This window comes from Mycteria americana, chromosome 11 (assembly GCF_035582795.1).
Source record: "Mycteria americana isolate JAX WOST 10 ecotype Jacksonville Zoo and Gardens chromosome 11, USCA_MyAme_1.0, whole genome shotgun sequence".
In the NCBI taxonomy this organism is placed as follows: Eukaryota; Metazoa; Chordata; class Aves; order Ciconiiformes; family Ciconiidae; genus Mycteria; species Mycteria americana.
Genome location: NC_134375.1, coordinates 3,845,867 through 3,860,074, shown reverse-complemented (window position 1 = coordinate 3,860,074; position 14,208 = coordinate 3,845,867). Strand labels below are relative to the sequence as shown.

At 41.3% G+C, this 14,208-nt stretch overlaps 2 protein-coding genes across 8 annotated transcripts in view; one reads left to right on the top strand and one right to left on the bottom strand.

Moving 5' to 3' along the window:
• Nucleotides 1–1,643, bottom strand: part of TIMP4 (TIMP metallopeptidase inhibitor 4) — a 28,088-nt gene extending 26,445 nt beyond the window's left edge. The window contains exon 1 of the mRNA XM_075514285.1: nucleotides 1,351–1,643. Within this exon, the coding sequence (XP_075370400.1) occupies nucleotides 1,351–1,480 (130 nt within the window). The 5' untranslated portion in view covers nucleotides 1,481–1,643. The remainder of the gene's footprint in view (nucleotides 1–1,350) is intronic.
• Nucleotides 1–14,208, top strand: part of SYN2 (synapsin II) — a 225,467-nt gene that overhangs the window by 158,345 nt on the left and 52,914 nt on the right. The window lies entirely within an intron of this gene.

Sequence of the window (14,208 nt, the reverse complement as noted above, 5' to 3'; positions counted from 1 at the left end):
GCTACCATTTGTAAAATGTATCTAGGAACGGAATAAATCTTAATATATATCACAAGAATGGCCGGAATGGTTTCCCTAAGGAGGATGGCTCATAATGAGTATTTTGAGTTTCCTCCATGCTGTGAAATTGTTCATTTCGGAAAATCTCTACATTAAGCCTGTTGAAAAACTGTCACTTTCTTATGCACAGGAACGCAGCAGACTAATACAGTTAAATGTATACCTATATAGTCAAGCTCCTGGTTGCACAACTTCTCTTTCCTTGCACCCCTTAAACAACCCCAAGTTTGTAATGCCTGGTGTAGGTAACTTAATGAAAAAGATTGCTTAGCACGAGCAGATTAAAAACCAATTTAGCTGATGGCCACAAACAGAGCTTAGAGTTTGTCATGGCTACAAAGATTTTCTGTCAGGGTATAAAAGCAATGAATCAGTATGCAGAAGGTATTGCCTGCCCCATAGAGATGCTAATTTGGTGACACTTTGGAAACTCATGTTCTACATTTACTGTTCACACTAGATGGAAGCTAACCAGCCTTAGCTTGAGCTAATGAAATCAAAAGACGGCAAAATGTCACATTTTCTTATCCCCATGCAGCCTAATTTTGAGATCTGTAGTTTCTTTCTGGAAGTGGTTTGACAACCACAGTGCTGATTGAATATCATGAAACACAATTGTCCTAAAGACTGGGAAGTTGTATTTATACCAAACTGCTGTAGCCAGTCCATCTGCAGAAAAGAAAGGGCCTGTCGCTTTCCTGCTCAAGTAGTTTTGGAAAATGACAAAAAATCCCAGCAACCAACTAAAGAAATTGTAGTATAGCAGAACAAAGATCAAGTGTTTCAACATGTTATCACTGGGGACTTTTAATTTGGTTTATTTTTTCTTTTTTTCCCCCCCTCAAACGCTATAAAAATATCTGTAGGCACGGTTTACACATAGCAGGCATATTTAGATAGAATATTCTATTGCAGATACTGTTAACAGTAGCCATTTGAAAGTTCAGGTATACCTCCCTGCTTACTCTAAGTTAGGAACTAAAGTAGAAGCCGTTGCTATTTAAAAAAAAAACAAAAAAGGCACTAAGTAATACAGCAATTTCAACCATTTGTAACCACAAAATATTCTGGAAACCCAAGAAAAGCAGAACAGCTGCTAGGACCTTTTTTTCCAGAGCCCCCTCTGTGAAAGGGGTCTCTGCAGTCATTTTGTTTGGAAGTCCTGGGAGAGACCAAGCCACCCGGCGAAGCCCGCTCCTCTGCCGCCGCGCAGAGCCCCGCTCGGCCGACGCAGGAGCCCCGGGGATCCCCCACCCTCGGCGCTGGAAGCGCGCGGCCGTCGGGACTCACCGAGCGCCGCGTCGCAGATGAGCTGCTGCGGGTGAGCGGGGGCACAGCTGCACGCCTCCGCCAGCTCCGGCCTCCGGCGGGTCAGCAGCAGAAGCGCGGAAAACAGCAAGGTACTGAGCGCAGGACTCATGTTGCCTTAGCACAGCTAATCGGTCAGCCAAGAGAAAACGCTTTCTTACTGTTGGCTTTATGTCTAAGCTTCCTACTAGCTCTCTGATTTCCTCTGGGCGCAGCTCGAGTTCAGCAGGCTGGGATGGTTTCGGAAAGCCCTCTAATGCTCGCTCTGAGTATACGCTGATGTTAACTGCCTTCTGATTTCCCTGACATGGGACCCTCTTATTTATGGCCCGGACTCTGACTCCTAACTCCGCCTTCCTTTAAGGAAAAAGCACATCATTGGCGAAAGTTATTGTACCAGGAGAGAGGTTACCTTAGCGAGCATTGCAACGTTGCTGTTATGAGTCAGTGGAACTATTAATAATCAAAAGCCTTTACAAAAACATCTTTTACAAGTGGCTGGAGCTGATTTTATGCTCTTTAGCAGAAGAAGGGTTTTATCTTTTCCTAGTAAATTTCCTTCCAGCTCGAATTTAAAGACCAGTGCTGCTACCTTCTCTCTTCTGGTCGAGTAAACAAAGCTGTCCTTCTTCCAGCCCTGCTTTCGTTTGCAGCCCCTGATCTTCCCCTGCACTTCTGTGCATTTTCGAGAAATGACGTCCCTGTTTGCAGGCTGGACAGAACTTCATTCATGAAAAGGCAGTGTTTCAATGCTCTATTTGTGAGCCTTGAACAATTGGTAGTTACAAGGAATAATGAATTAAAAATAAAAGCTGCAATAAAAGGCATTTTTTATTATCCCGTCACAGATTTAATTTAAGGTAACAAGGAAAAATACACGAATGGTGCATGTTGGAGGCACGGCTCTTTCTCTGCGTTCCTTATTAACGCAAGCCCTAATCGGCACAGATCTGTACCTCTGTTTTCTGGCTCATGCTATACGTGGAGCCCAGGCGTAAATACAAGAGTTCGGAAATCCTTCTCAACTTCAGAGCTTTTGTGGCTGTAGCAAGCGGGATATGTGTAACAGGTATACACCCTCTTTATAAAGAAGTTGTTTCATAAGGGAGCAACAGAAAGTTTGATTAGAGAGCAATAAAATACATCTATAGGTGGACGTGCAGGACAGAACTGCTTAAAAGATTGCATATTTTGTCACTTCACAAATCAAACAGGAATTGAAAATTCATTAACAGAATTTGAACCATTTCAATCCAAACTCGTGAAGATGTGTTTTCTTGAGGTTTAGGTACACAAAGTAGCTTGTTATCTTTATATAGATGTGTACATGTTTCACAGCACCAGATTTATCTTATTTTTGAATGGTAAGGGGCCAGTTTTACAACTCTTAGTAGTCTTCTCCCCCCCCCCCCCAAAAAAAAAAAAACCCTCTGTCTGTTAAAAAAACCCCAACACACAAATATTCAGAATTATTAGAATTGGGTCTCATTTTCAGATTTTAGATCTACTTCAAAACTGAGCTAGGAATGTTGTAGACTACGTCCTGATTTAGTTGAAGCAGCCATACTTTGTTAATTTTTGTCTGAAGTTTTGCCTTCAAATCATAAGGTTGGATCCAAGTCCAGGACTAACACCTGAAAATAATTTAGACCTGTTAACATCTCCGTCCTTACCTGGAGGAAACTTACTTCTTTCAGGAAGCTTTTCATGTGAGTGAAAAGGTAAGAAAGATGCGAGGCTGAACCCTGGCACAGGAAGCGGGAGCTACAGGAAGGCGCAGGCCCCCGGCAGGAGTGTTAGTGGCCCCTGTGGGCAGCCGTGGCGGCACTCTTGATTGCCAGGTCTCCCTTCGGGCAGTGGGATGGGACAGTGATGAAGGAATTAACTGAGAGCCGTTGATTGCTTTCCAGGTGACATCGCATGGCTGCTGCTATGGATGAGCTAAATAGAGCAATTTGATTACTGCTTCAGTAAAATGCAAATAATAAAGAAATATGCTGGATAAAGTGTCTTCTCTACCATCGAGCACGCAGGCCTACCTATTCGATGGTCACCTGAGGCACGTTTTGCCTAAGATTGCCCAGAATGGCACATCAGATTGCTATGCTCTGCATGTCTTAAGGACCTTCCTATCTAGTGCAATCAAACTAACTGTACAATCAAACTGAAAATATTATGCTCACAACAAAATCGAAAAAGAATTTTGTGAAAAGTTAAAAATCAATTCACAACCATCTTGTAGACATAGTTGAGAATTAAATACTTATGTTCAACTGAATGTGCAGAAATGTAAACATGCTAAAACGAAATCTCATATGGTAATTGTCAAATGCCATAAAACCACATTTTAATTACGACCTTACATAGTATTGCCTGCAGCTACCCTTGAAATAATTTTTAAGAGTCCTTCAAAGCCATCTGTACATAGGTGGAATATTTAAAGCGCTTAGAGAAGCAAATGGCTCTAAGAGAGGTTCTTACTCAAGAAATATATTCCCCGTAAGTCTCCCTAGACCCAGTCAGCGCTGGAGGGGATAGGCCTTGGAGCACGCTATACGCAGCAAGACCTTTCAGCGGTAACGTGGACTTTAGTGAAACTTGTGGCTAGAAGGTTTCTCAGCCCTAACGTGAAACAACTGGTCACAACAACAGCGGGAAAAGCAGGTGGGTATGCCCGTCAGGCCAGGGGTGCAGGGGCTCGCCCAAAGCCGGGACTTGAAACTGGCTGTTCTGCTTCCCACGCAAGTCTGTCTAATGAGCAGTTCTGTGGCAGGTGAATCGCTCATCTCTTCAGGGCAACGTTGATGCAATCTTACCGTTAAAATGTAAGAGGCCAACAGTTTTTGAAACCTCAGCGGAACTCCTATTTTCTTCATTCTGAAGCAGTAAGTTTTGTCAAATTACTATCAGATGCAGTATCTGATAGTATCAGATACTGCAGATAGTATCAAAGGCCTCTTTGCATCATAGCATTTGAAAGGGATTTTAATAAGTCTGGAAATCTCTATACTCAGGAACATGCTCTCACAAATGCAAGAAAATGCATTTTTAGCCTGTTTATCAGAGGAGGCAAATATTACCTGTAGCTTCTACTGGTACCAGTACAGTGACTGAGTACCTGTTACCTCTGCACAGCATCAGCAAGCATTAGGCCTTAGCTTGAAGCTGCAGTGTCCTTTTTTATATCGTGTATTGTTAGCATTTTTCATTGTATTAGGAGAATGACTTTTAGAGAGTTCAAAAGAAACCCTAAGCTCAGCACCCGTTCTGTATTACAGTTAGATCTTGACCTTGTACAGTACAAAGGTTATTCCCAAAAGACATAGAAATATTCCTTGATTAACTTTTAAGCAAAATAATCTTGTATCTTAACTAACAGTAGGGAAATTATAGCCAACATTTTATAAATATAAGCAGACTGAAGCAAAAGAAACACTTGGCCTTTTTACGGTTTGTAGAACTGGACTAACAGCACAGGGCTTCTTTCACTACGCTCCATGTTATGATGCCAGTGTTCCTTTAGTTTGATAAGTAAGCCATGATATCATAGCAAATCGTGTCATAATACTAGTCCAGCTAGTGCCCTCTCCTTGGTTGTATTCTGATCCAGCTAACACTTGCTCAGAAGAAACAGAAACGTTCATTTCTCAAGGGATATGGTCACTTATTCCTTCAAGTCATTATTGGCACAGTAGAAGAAGCACTTGGCACTTTCTCATTTCTGTCTAGCTAAGTAAGGCTAGTGTTGAACAACTGATTTCTGTTGTCTAGTAAGATGCAGGAAAATAAAGAGGACTGGGGAGAATCCACTGTATTAGTTGATGTGTGCAATATAGAAACAGGGCAGGGAACCTGACTGCAGTCCCATTTATGACCAGCTTCATCTCTTCGCAATGGGAATAATTCTAATTTTGCACAGGACTTCTAATGCTGGAGGGGCTTTTTGTGCCGTGGGTTGTCATGATCCTTGTTAATTTTTACTATGAAGCATTAGCATCTATCAACAGCATTCTGGTCATTAGTTACCATCATTCTTTCTTTCTCTTCTAACAGCCCGCCGAGACCCGTATTAAAAACACTAGGTCTCCTTTTGTCGGATGCCATACATGCGGAGTCCCGTGGAGTAAGCTACCGCTTCCCCTGAGCTCCGCAGCAACCTCCCCCCGCCTGCGTGGTATTTTCGTCTCTTCCCCGGGAGCTACTGGGGGCGAAAGGCGATGAGCGAGGGCATCGGCCTCAGAGCTGCCCCGGGAGAGGCAGCGCTGCCACAGCACCGCTGCTCCACGCTGCCTCCCGCCCCTCCTCGCTGTCTGCTCTCTCCTCTCGCCTCTCGGCCCTCTGCAGCGTGGCAGGTCTGCAGGATAATCCGCCAGGAGCCGATTGTCCTGCCGGAGTATACCTTTGCCGGACCTGTACTGGTGTGTTAGCGCTGCGCTCTCCCCTCTGTATTTCAGTTTTCCTGAGAGGCAGCACTCCGCATTCCGCTGAGAGATTCCTGGGTCCTGATCGCGAGTATTTCTGCAGCAGGCTCGAGCGTGATACTTCGGGCTATGTCAAGGAGCGCTGAACTGCGTTGCACAGGGATTGTCCATACAGCTTTTTCAAAGGCGTTTTAATTATAATGGGGACACCTTGCTGTCCCTCCCAGCTGTCAAGCAGTCTGAATCGACACAGTGTCTTTTGGTTGGACTGCCTGCTCTGTACGTCAGCTTCTGGCAGTCTACGGAGTATGAGTTTTTTATCTGTATCGATCTTACTCTCTCTCCATTGTGGCAAATGAATCTTATTTTTGAATGACAGCAGGCAGGATTCTCCACAGTAATAGTTTGTTGCCTTCTTGATGCTTTGCTCAAGCTCTTTTCTCCCTAGTTCTCATCTGCCATTGCATTTATTTTCACTTAAAAGCGACTTTCAGTTTAACTGATATAGTCGCAGTACACATCCTGTACAAAAACGGTACAATCATGTAGCAAATGCAAAATTAGAATAGTATTTAGCAAAATAGATGAGCTTTCAGGGATTTTCAGTCCCAGTGCCTCCATATGTACTATAGCCTGCTTCAAAAGGGAGGGTATTTTTAGCTGTCACTTCCTAAATACCACAGTAGAAAAACCCCATACAGTTTATAGTCACAGCAATTTGGGTAATTTTTTTTATAAGGTGGCAAAATGTTACTTGGTTTTAGAGGCAGCAGTTTGCTAAATAGTTGGTAGAATGATTGGAGTGGAATGAAATGCTGGCATGCCAGAATCAAAATATAATTTGTCTCTGCAATGATTTTGTCCTCTCCAGAATTTCTGCTAGAGATCTGTGGGAACTGCTCTTTTTGATTGGCTGCCGTTATACTTCATGTTTTCCTTGTTAATGACAATTTCTGTTTTCATGCCGTACAGGTAGGGAAAATAGAAGATTTTTCCACCATCAGGTCACTTCTGTCTTGATTTGGATAACTACTCTTTTTTCATTGAAAACCAGTTGTGGGGACAAAGGTATTTTAGATGGATTTCCTGGTTCAGATTTACGTGGTAGCGTCACTGCGTACACGAAGATCATGGCAAAACTCGTGGTGATTTCAGTGAGCACCAAGAGAACTGGTTTGAGATCCCGTCTTACGAGGCGGTGGCGATGGCGAGCGGAGGAACTGCCTCCGAGGGCTGCTGGGAACACCCCGTTTGGCACCAACGCCCGGTACTTGCAGTGGGAATTGGGGTGGCCCAGCGTTTCCCTGGGACCAATCTATACTGCACTTAGTTATAAGCCTTTTTAACCCTCTGTTTTGAATAAAGGCATCTCAGTTAAGGTGCACTGGCCTCTCTTTGGTTACCTGGCACGCTAATCAAATTAAAGCCTTTTCATCCACTTGCGCTTTTAGATCTCTTTAATGCCCCTATTTCGAAAACGATATAAAAAGCATACCAGAGTCTCCTTTGGCTTGCCACTTGTGCAAAGGGGCTAGAAAACGTTACTCCCTACAGACAGAACTTTACACCTAGCTTTTTCTGTCAAGGCACAAGGCAGCGGAAAATCTGGCTCGACACCTCTGAGTTGTTCTCTGTCGGCTGAGAATAAGAGCTGTTTTAAGCAAGATGTTTCTGCTTTTCTGAACGAAGAGAGGAATATGTTGAGCTACCCCTGCTGGTGCCGAGAGCTTCTGCAAGGCCGAGCCCTGACTTTATCTTGCGATTGTGTTTTCTTAAAACCAAACAGAGCAGAGAAAGTACATCTTCAGCTTGTTTATTGATTTAGGACTCTTCCTGCCTGTTTCTGGGAAAGAAGAAATGAATAAAAGGCCACCTTCATTATTTCACTTTTAATTTCCTTTCTCCAAAGTAAGCAGAGCAAAATTAGATTCAGTCTGATGCATATTCCACAAATAAATTACATGGAACTAGAGTGGTTAAATGAACTTTGCTTGGGGATTATTGGAAAGATAAATATTTAAACACTGAACCTGAGGTAAGTCATGTTTATGCAACATCTGGGGAGTTTTGTGGCTACTATTTTTCCCCCCTCTTTTTTTCCCATTGTGGCTTTTCTAGTCAACTCGACCATGAGGACATGAAAGCCAGGGTGAATACCACCTTCAGAAAACTCTGTTCTCTGCATTGTTGCCAGCAGAGCACTGGGGTTTTTCTTTTTTTTTTTTTTTTAGCAGATGATCTATGCCTAGTTTTACTTTTATATACAGCTTTGATTACATTTTACATTATACCTTAGTTAGAAGAATTCAAAGTAAATTTACAAGAATTCTCTCTTGGAAGTAAAATAGCTTATATTATGTAACTCTAAGCATTGTTCAAAAATACTTAAAATTTAAGCTTCATACACTAAAGTGCTGAAAGGTTTTAAGTTCTTCTGCAATTTAAGGATTTATTTCACATTAATAGACTTACAGTGAAGAAATCACAGGATGACACTCTAGTAAACCAGACTTATAAAGTCCAGAAAATTTCTGAAATAGGAAAGGATAGGTATTATTTCCGTTGCGTTTGGGAAAATACAAACAGTGATACAGATGAAGACTGTGCTGGTTACCTATGTAGTCATCTGCTGGTTAACTAAATAACCTTCACTTCAGAGGACAAGAGGCGAGAACGGTGCCTGTGGGTATTGGTAAGTATATCAAACTAGAATACTTCTTTCTACAGTAAAAAGAATGATAAGCAGATTTATGAAATCCTTAGGTGGCCAGATGCTAAAGGTTAGTACGATAAAATGATACGTATCTGTGTAAGCCCCTAGTACAAAGAATCTTCAATTTAAAACATTGATGGATGAAATGTTTACACGCAATGACACTAAGTACCCTTGCTACTGTGACGTCAACAAGAGAATCATGAAAGTAACTGGCTTTTTACCTTTTCATGCTCATCTACTTCGAAGCGTTTCTAGTTGTAAGTCAGCTTTACTGTTATCAGATGACTTGCATGCATGAAATTATAGACTCTTGAGTATGCTGGTCAGCAAGTAAACCACTGAAATACCTATAGTCGTCAGAATTTAGCAACCGGCATTTCATTTTCAAACTTGAACCTAGTTAAGAGTATATGGGCTTCATAGCTAGATAAAATAAAAAATGGAAGTATTTTTAGTGACTAGTCATGGTGTTTTTATAGGGAGATCTCTGGGCTGTGTTGCCATCTATAAAAATGTCCTACAGTGCCAATAACCACCAGGTTTCCTAGGCGTATCTAAACGGGGACGGGGGCATTTTAGTCACTGGACTGAACGGGACCGGGTGTATACAGTTCTGTGACTTCCAAGTTGATGTTTAATCAGACAATTCCTTCAAAAATTATCGTGGTAAAACTATGTCACATCCTGCAACTCACTTAGACTCCATTCAGGGAAAAAAATAATTAAGTAGGATTTCTGACCAAGAGCCGTAGGTTTGGCTCAAGTTTAGAAAAGAATAAACCGACAAGGCAGAAATACGTCTGTGAGAAGGGGATGTCACATCTCTGATGGCTACGCAAATCCTACAGAGCGAACCTACATTCACCAGGCTAATGGTGCTGCCAGCTGCCTCTAGTTACAACGTGTGTTTGGTTTCTTTGTAAAACACAAGTTAAGTTTATTTTGTCAGGTTCACTGGAAGGCCATGGGACATGACTCTTGCTGATATGTTCAAGTAACAGGATTTTTTTTTTTTCCCCTGCTGCTGCTGCACTGGAACTGCATGCCCAGTACACAAGTTTGAGTTTGAAGGAAATCGTAGCGAAGAATTCAGGAAGGAGAGAAGTATTAAGTACTTCTTAGTAAGAAATACTAAGGCAGACTGCTGATTCTACTTTTTATTTTTCATTAAAGTGCATTGAAAATACAGGGAGCAGTACAGTAAAAATAGTGCGGTTCTTCAGGAGCGCAACGTTAGCAGATAAGTATTCATGAGCGTTATAATTTTGTTAATTACCGGCTCAGAGGTCAGAGTTGTAGCACCTATTTCAATACCTTCCTTCCCACAGAGCAGGTTTGGCATTGTTCATTGGTTTGGGGTGTTTGTTGGTTTGGGTTTTTTTTTAAATTTCATGCCCAGCTGTATCTTCTTCATTCTTCTGCACATACTACATGGCAGTTCCAAAATGGTGACTTCAACGCAACGGGCATCCTAGGCTTGGTAACAGTTGGCCTGCCATATATTGCAGCCCAATGGATATACCCGCGTGTTTTGAACGGTGCTAATGAATGTTTTTACCAACACTCTACATCTGGATAACAAATGAAGTCTTCCAGAAGAATATGGGTTCCTTCCTTTTCTCAACAAGAAAAAAATCCTCTACCAGTTTTCAAGAGAAGAGGAAGGGGCAAACTGTATGTTTTATCTTTAACTGGTTTTTCTTAATTTTTGGCTGGCAGGGCATGCTTAGTTTTGAAACTGAAATATGTTCTGAGCACAGCCAGTTTAGCTATTTACTACTGTGCATCTCCAGATCAGAGGTCAGGAGCTTTCAAACCTTTTTGTGTTCGTGAAGTCTTCTGGAACCCATGTTTGGAGCGGTTATCTGAGGTGTCAACAGCAGTTCTCACAGTGCTTGCTTGCTCTTTTTGAGCACCTATATCATTTGATCAGTGCCTTTTTTAACTGTTTTAATTTGGCAAATTTTTCTTACCTTCTAGCAAAAGCAAAGATCAGTAATTGCAGTGGTTTTGACTGAATTTTCCACATTTCCCTGTTCCTTCAGTGTAATTATTAATATGTGGGATCAGAACAGAAGTTAGGCCAGCCCTGACTCTTTTATGAAAACAACATATGCAACATATTGAAAATATCTTGACATTTCAGAAGAGCAGTACAGTATTAATTTGCAGATTTCAGGCATTTAAAATAGGTTCTGACCAGTAACTAATGAATCGTCGAACCTAATTTCTGTTTGAATCCAATTTGCAAATCATTCTAGCAACACGGAAAAGGAAAGTTTGATGAAGTTACAGCAACAGAAGAGTAAAAATCCAAAGCATTTCAAGCCTTAATGAGGGTGATTTGGTAACTTACTGCTCCCCACACCAGCAGTTTCAAAAAGCTTTGTGCTCTCAAGCTAGCTAACCCAACAGATGTCGTGCCCGGCTTCCGAGAGACTTGGTGACATGAGAAGCATGCTTCGGTGCTATATTCCAAAATGATTTGCTGTGAACGCGCGCTTGCCTTAATTAGTGTTTATTCAGCAACTTCAGAATATTGGGTCAAACTTCTCCCTGGATTGAGTAATTCCATCAGTACAACTCCTGTCTGAGATAGTCCTTTGTCTATTTGTAAATCGAAATAGTTTCATTGCAACTGTAATTACCCTGCTAGTTGCCTGTCAGTAGCATGGGAAACAAAAAGAGCAAATGGAAAATTGGAGAAATAATGTGTGTCATGAGTTGCTACTGTACTGTCTTTGCTCCTATCGAACTGATACGAACAGATCTGGTGACAAATGAACGGCAAATCCACGACTGTGGAGACGTTGAGGGGTTGCTGTCTATATTATTATCAGTAATTTAAAAGAATTAAAGAATATTACAGTTGCTGCAGGTGGTTTGAAAGTATGAGCCTGGTACCTTGGCCTCCGGTTTACCTGTGGAGATTGCAGAGTCCAGATGTCACGGCAGTTAGAAGGTCTACCAGTGAAGCTCAAGTTTGAGCCAGTTTGTCAGCTGCTGTATTCCCTATTGCAAGTATATGGCTGAGAAATCAAATCCACTCATTTTAGAAAAATCGCTCCTGTGAGGACTAGACCAATTAACTTCAAATGTGTTCATCTAAAAAACCGTATTAGGCCTGTTACAGAATCAATTTTAGTGACATTCATACAACACCGTTAAAAGAATTATTTTCAACTGGACTGCTTTGAAAATAATAAAATAAATGGTAGTTATGTAAAAAAAAAAGCGGTTGTAAAGAGTTAAGTGGCATGCAAATCAGCTCTTGAATGAAAAATACTAATATATAGTTATTTGGATAGGGAAAAGATAGCCATGTTATTAAAAACATGAAGACTTTTCAGGCAGGATATTACAGTCACATTTTAAACCCATATATACCGTTGTATTTCCATAACAGATTTAATCACTTCTAATATTTAATCCCTCGTTCTCCTCTGTCCTTGAACCCTTCCGCAGAGCAGTTAACCAAGACAGGGTTAGACTTCTCACGCTTAGACAAGCGCCCAGTCTGCCAAGAGGTGTTCAAGCGTCACTGCTGCACGCGCTAAGGCCACGTCAAACCTGAATGAACCCCCAGTTTGAAGGTGCCCTCTAGTAACAACCATTAGATTTGTCTGGTCATTAAGTATGTACATTTAATTCATGCTATTAGCGTACAACAGAAACCATTAAAACATGTCATTTCAGTAAAGCCGCTTCCATGCTAAATATTTCTTACTTTGAAACTTAGGAATCTAGACTTCTGTTACCCAGATTTTAAAAGGGTTCTGCTTCAAAAGATTTTTTTACTGCTGCCTTTTATCTGCAAAAACCTAATCTCCTGTTTGCTCTCCTAGGGAACACGTCCTCAAGGTCACAGATCAAAGTAGTACCTACTACTAGTAGTACCTAGTCCTAGCCACGGAAGTGAGCCGTGCAACTTATTCTAAGTTACGGTTCCGTTGAACGGAGACTTCACATTTATTTAAAAGAACAGTGTAAGAAGTTAAAACCACAGAAATGAAAGCGTGTAGACTGAATCCATCTTTGTAGATTTTAGGAGCTGGTAAAACATTTTAATACTCAGTGACATTATTAACGATATCGTATTAGCAAATATCAGTAAAGTATCTCAACTGTTTTGCACATGAGTTCCTACAAAGAGCCATGACAGTTTTTCCAGCTGCTACTAATATTTATTACCAATCCAACCATATTCATATATAACCATGGAACATTGTATTGCATGCTGGACATGTATTGTTTTCCCTCTAATTAATAATTATAGTTTATTGCATTGTTATTTAAGTGATATTAGAAGCCCTGTTTATCCTAATTTATTTTTTTAAAATATTCAGAAGTATGTCATGTATATTATATGTATGCAAGGGTTCATGTAGTGTAGTCCGTTTCCATCTCTCATACATATGAACTTGCCAGATTTCTTAATGTAATTGCTGTTGTCGGTCTTTTCTGATTTTTTTCCCCTCAGTTTTTAATTGTCACAGTAGAATTTATACTTTTCTGAATTTAAGAAAACCTTTGAAAAATGAGCAATATTTTTGTAAAATGGCCTTTCCCCCCCCAACAATACATTTCAAAGAAACCATGCAATGAGTCCTAGTTGTATCAGCTCTATTTAAAGTGGATCCATTGATACGTGCTAGATCTTCCTTCAAGGTATCTCTCTACCAAGTAACTATAACGTAAATTAAAAGGAAGCCCATGGAGCGGGTTAGTTTTTGGTATTACTGGCACAGTTGTATCGTACGTAACGTTTACCCAAATGTATGAAAAGCCTTGAGACTGCCTGTTCTGTTAAGACAGAACGTAACACAGAAGAGCAGACTGGGAAGAGGTGGGGGGAGGACTCAAATCCAGTTTTCTGTCGTTGCAGTAAGAAGTTTCAGGTTTTGTTGCGGCTTGACAGAACGATACCGCGCACAACTGAAAACCAGTTAACTGAAAACCAGTTAACCAGTTAACAAACAACTGAAAACCAGTTAGAGGCAGGGAAGTGACGGCGTGGTGGCACATGTCTAGTCCCCATCTACGAAGGGAAAACTCTGGTAATTAAAGTAAGAGCAGGGATAAAGGAAATGCTGTTCAAAACCCAAGCTAGCTACAACTTGGTCAGCCCTGGATTCGTGGGCCTGTCACAGTGATAGATACAGACAAGGGACGTGCTGGGATAACGTAATGTTTGTCTGCCTTCTGCGCTACCTGGTTTCTTCTGTCTGATGTTTGAAATGCAGTATTCAGCGCCTTCTTCCCCTGCAGCCACCTCTTCTCTTTGGCTGTGCTGGGGTGTGGGATACCGCATCAAATCTTGATATCGGACTCCAGAGCAAAATGAACTCTATTGCCTTAAATGATGTTAGTGCATTCTTCTGAGGGAGAAAGCAGAGTTGGGTTTTTTTTTTTTTTTTTTATTTGAGTTAGTGTTTGTTCCTGCGGCCCACGGAGGATTCCACAGCTTTGGAATCATGGGAAGAGACGTGCTCCTCTTAATTACAGGAGTGCCATTTGTATTGCTATAGTTAGAGGCCTGCCAGCATTTCCATTACGAACGCCAGTTCAGTGGTTTATAGTTCAATCGTAAAAACGTGGTGCTGCCCTTCTGAATCTTGAGTCAGGCAATGATTTGTTCCCCCTCCTCCCCAGAAAAAAAAAATTTAAAAAAAGTAACTGGTTTTAAAATGTGAAAGCAATAAA